General features: G+C 46.9%; 1 protein-coding gene across 1 annotated transcript in view; it reads left to right on the forward strand.

Annotated features, from left to right (window-relative positions):
- Positions 1 to 356: 356 nt before the first annotated feature.
- lhx6a (LIM homeobox 6a) overlaps positions 357 to 2978 on the forward strand; it is a 14033-nt gene continuing 11411 nt past the window's right edge. The window contains exons 1-3 of the mRNA XM_062412314.1: positions 357 to 752; positions 1682 to 1753; positions 1947 to 2129. Of these exons, the coding sequence (XP_062268298.1) occupies positions 675 to 752; positions 1682 to 1753; positions 1947 to 2129 (333 nt within the window). The 5' untranslated portion in view covers positions 357 to 674. The remainder of the gene's footprint in view (positions 753 to 1681; positions 1754 to 1946; positions 2130 to 2978) is intronic.

Below are 2978 nucleotides of genomic sequence, written 5' to 3' on the forward strand. Positions count from 1 at the left end.
TGAGATATCAAACATCCACCCGCAGAGTTTGAGTGTGAGTAAAGTTTCTGTCATAACTGTTCCAAACTGTGTCCACCCTTCTCACGCATACGAAGCCCTGTCCTCGCCCTCCCCCTTCTTTCAACTATAAGGCACTGACTTCCAGCACAGCTCCGCACAGACAGACCCGGTTCTCCTTCTGTCGCGCTCTCGTCGTCTTCGCAGTCTCTCCCTCCCCTGCACCTATGAAAGCCTCGGGAGTAAAAGCTGCCAACCCTTCAATTTGATCCACTTCCTGTAGTCAGAGACTCCTTCCCAAAAGTGGAGAGGAGAGAGAGAGAGAGAGAGAGAAAGAGAGAGAGAGGGGGAGACCAGGGGAGAGGAAGAAATCTTTCTGGTCTAAATAAGGCTCTCTGAGGAGCAGCAAGCAACTCCACGTCTCTACAAAACTTCTGTGTTGTGTGTGTGCGCGGCGTTCCGAGCATTGCGCACAGCTCAGCAGTGTTTCACGTAGAGAAAAGCATTTTTTGTTTTTGTTTTTCGTGTTAAACACCAAAAACGAGCGCCTCAGTCCCACAAGAATTCATGCACGGTACGGATGGTACGAGCTTTGACGCCCAGCATCGCTGACTCGTCCCCTGATTCCACGCACCGAGTTTGGAGACACTGCACGGCGGCGTCACCCCGGGGGGTTCATGTACTGGAAAAATGAAGTTTTGTCCCCTCTCTCAGAGGGAAATAAGATTCTGTCCGACGGAATTCCCACGAAGCAGGTACCGACACTTTGGACACATACGTTTTTACAAGCTGCATCCCCGTGCGTAAAATGGCTCAGATTGGAGAGCTTTTACGCACCGTTTCAGCCTTAATGTAAAGTTAGAGCCGAGTGAGGTTTATTTGTGGGTGTGACATGGTGATTTGAGTGTAACGCTGCAATAAGTAGCCTCGGTGAGAAATCATTTCGATTCACCAAACTGTTTGTCTTCTCCCCTGCACCTCTTCGTGGTTGCGACTTTTTTGTTTTGTCTCTTCTGTGATGTCGCAAGATTCACCGCTTGTCTGTATGAGAGTGTGTGTGTGTGAGAGTGTGTGTATGTGTGTGTCTGAGCTGCGATCAGCTGCACGCGCCAGCAGCCGTGAGAAGGCACGCGCCTCTCTCTCTTTCTCTCACACCGGTATGAATAGCGTGATTTGCGGTCCGTGCGAGCCTCTCGAACGCTGCCAATTGCGCCCGGGAAAGAATTAGATTTTAATTACAGCCATTAAAAATCAAATTTGCAATTCTTTGGGTGACCCGTTGCCTGTTTCTGATTGACAGATGAAATTGACACTCCGGGTCCCTCTTATCCACAAGCTATTTGTAATTACAGGTAGCCCCCCCACCACCACCACACACACACACCCCTAACACCCCCTCTACTCTCGTGTCCTGGATTGCGAAGGAAATACTATTATTCTGAGAGGCATGGGTTAAGGGCTGCAGGGAACAAAATCAATCCAAATTGAAATAGCTTCATTAAATTGTGCCTTTTGTGGCGGGGGCCCCTTTTAGCAGGTTTTAACCGGGGTGTATTGTCAGGACGACTTTATATAGGAGCAGCCGTGAAGGGCTTGTCTGCAAATGTCTCCTGGGGGTCTCTCAGCTGAAGATGAGACGGGAGATGTGATGAAGACTCACCGTGTGCTGCACGTTGTGTTGTAGGTGATCTCTGTCGAGCAACAGAGTACACCGGGAGCCTCGCGCTGCAGTGTGGAGTCCAAACACGCGACAATGGTGAGAGCTTTATGTCTGTTTGTGATGTGAAATACCTTCAGTGCGCCTTTTTACGCACAGTTTGGCCCGTGCGCACCCGTGGCATCTGTAGCTAGGATTCCATGCAAATACAGACATTTCAATGTGTGGACTGTGATGAAAATGGCGACATCCCCACGGTGTGTTACTGAGCTGTGCTGATGCCCTCTTGCAGTCTCAATCGGATCCAGAATCGCAGCGGTCCAACATGGAGCGGGAGGACACGCGTTCGTCCCCGAGCACCCCGTCCAGCCCCTCCGTGTGCTCGCCGATCTCCACAGCCAGTTCCGTGCCTTCCAACGGAAAGAACGTGTGCGCCAGCTGCGGTCAGGAGATCGTGGATAGATATCTGCTGAAGGTGAGAGGCCGAGACGAACCTTATACTCTAACAGAATCAAACCACAAGATGCTTGGTTATTTTTTTTAACATTGGCATAAACAGGCAGTTAACATGTTGTGGAGCAGGAGCCAGTGGAGCAGGGTTTGGAGAGGCCTGCTGAGATTTGTGCGCTGATGAAAGAACAGAAAGCTCAACTAAAGGGTGTTTTACTGTTGGATTAAGAGAATAAATAAACATTTGGCACAAAAAAAAATACAAATACTCTTTAATAACAGAACTACTTTCTTTCCATACTTATTAATGCAGAATATTACTAAACGAGCCTTCATATATATATCTTAATTCAGTGGAAATTAATGATATTATAATTATTTTCTAGCTGCAACAGGAACAAAAACAAACCAGATAACCAACTGGGTCCTTGTTTCTAAATGTGACTGATGTTATCTCCAGTGGGAAACACACGCGCAGCTACAGACGGTCTTCACGAGCCCGCAGACACAACATGGATGTTTTGGTTTTTACTGTTTTACCGTCTCACTGGTTCATGGGCCCTGACGCGTGCCATCGAGAGTCTCTGACCTGTACACGCGCTCCAATGTGCGTGTGTTTGTCAGGAAGTGAGAAGATCTGAGTCTGTTTGGTTCTCAATCTCAGAGACAATTCAAACACCGAGAACTGGTGTTTTATTCAAGTAATTCATTTTAGGAAGATACCAAAAATTCAATACATAAATCAATTAAAAAATCAAACTAAAAACATTATAATTTTAAATTAGAGTTCATTATGTTGTGGTTTCGAGTTCCTGGCATGATTGCATATCAGCTTTAATTCTACGATTCAATTTCTTTATACAATCGAAAATAC

The sequence above is a fragment of the Platichthys flesus genome, chromosome 19 (genome assembly GCF_949316205.1).
Source record: "Platichthys flesus chromosome 19, fPlaFle2.1, whole genome shotgun sequence".
Classification (NCBI taxonomy): Eukaryota; Metazoa; Chordata; class Actinopteri; order Pleuronectiformes; family Pleuronectidae; genus Platichthys; species Platichthys flesus.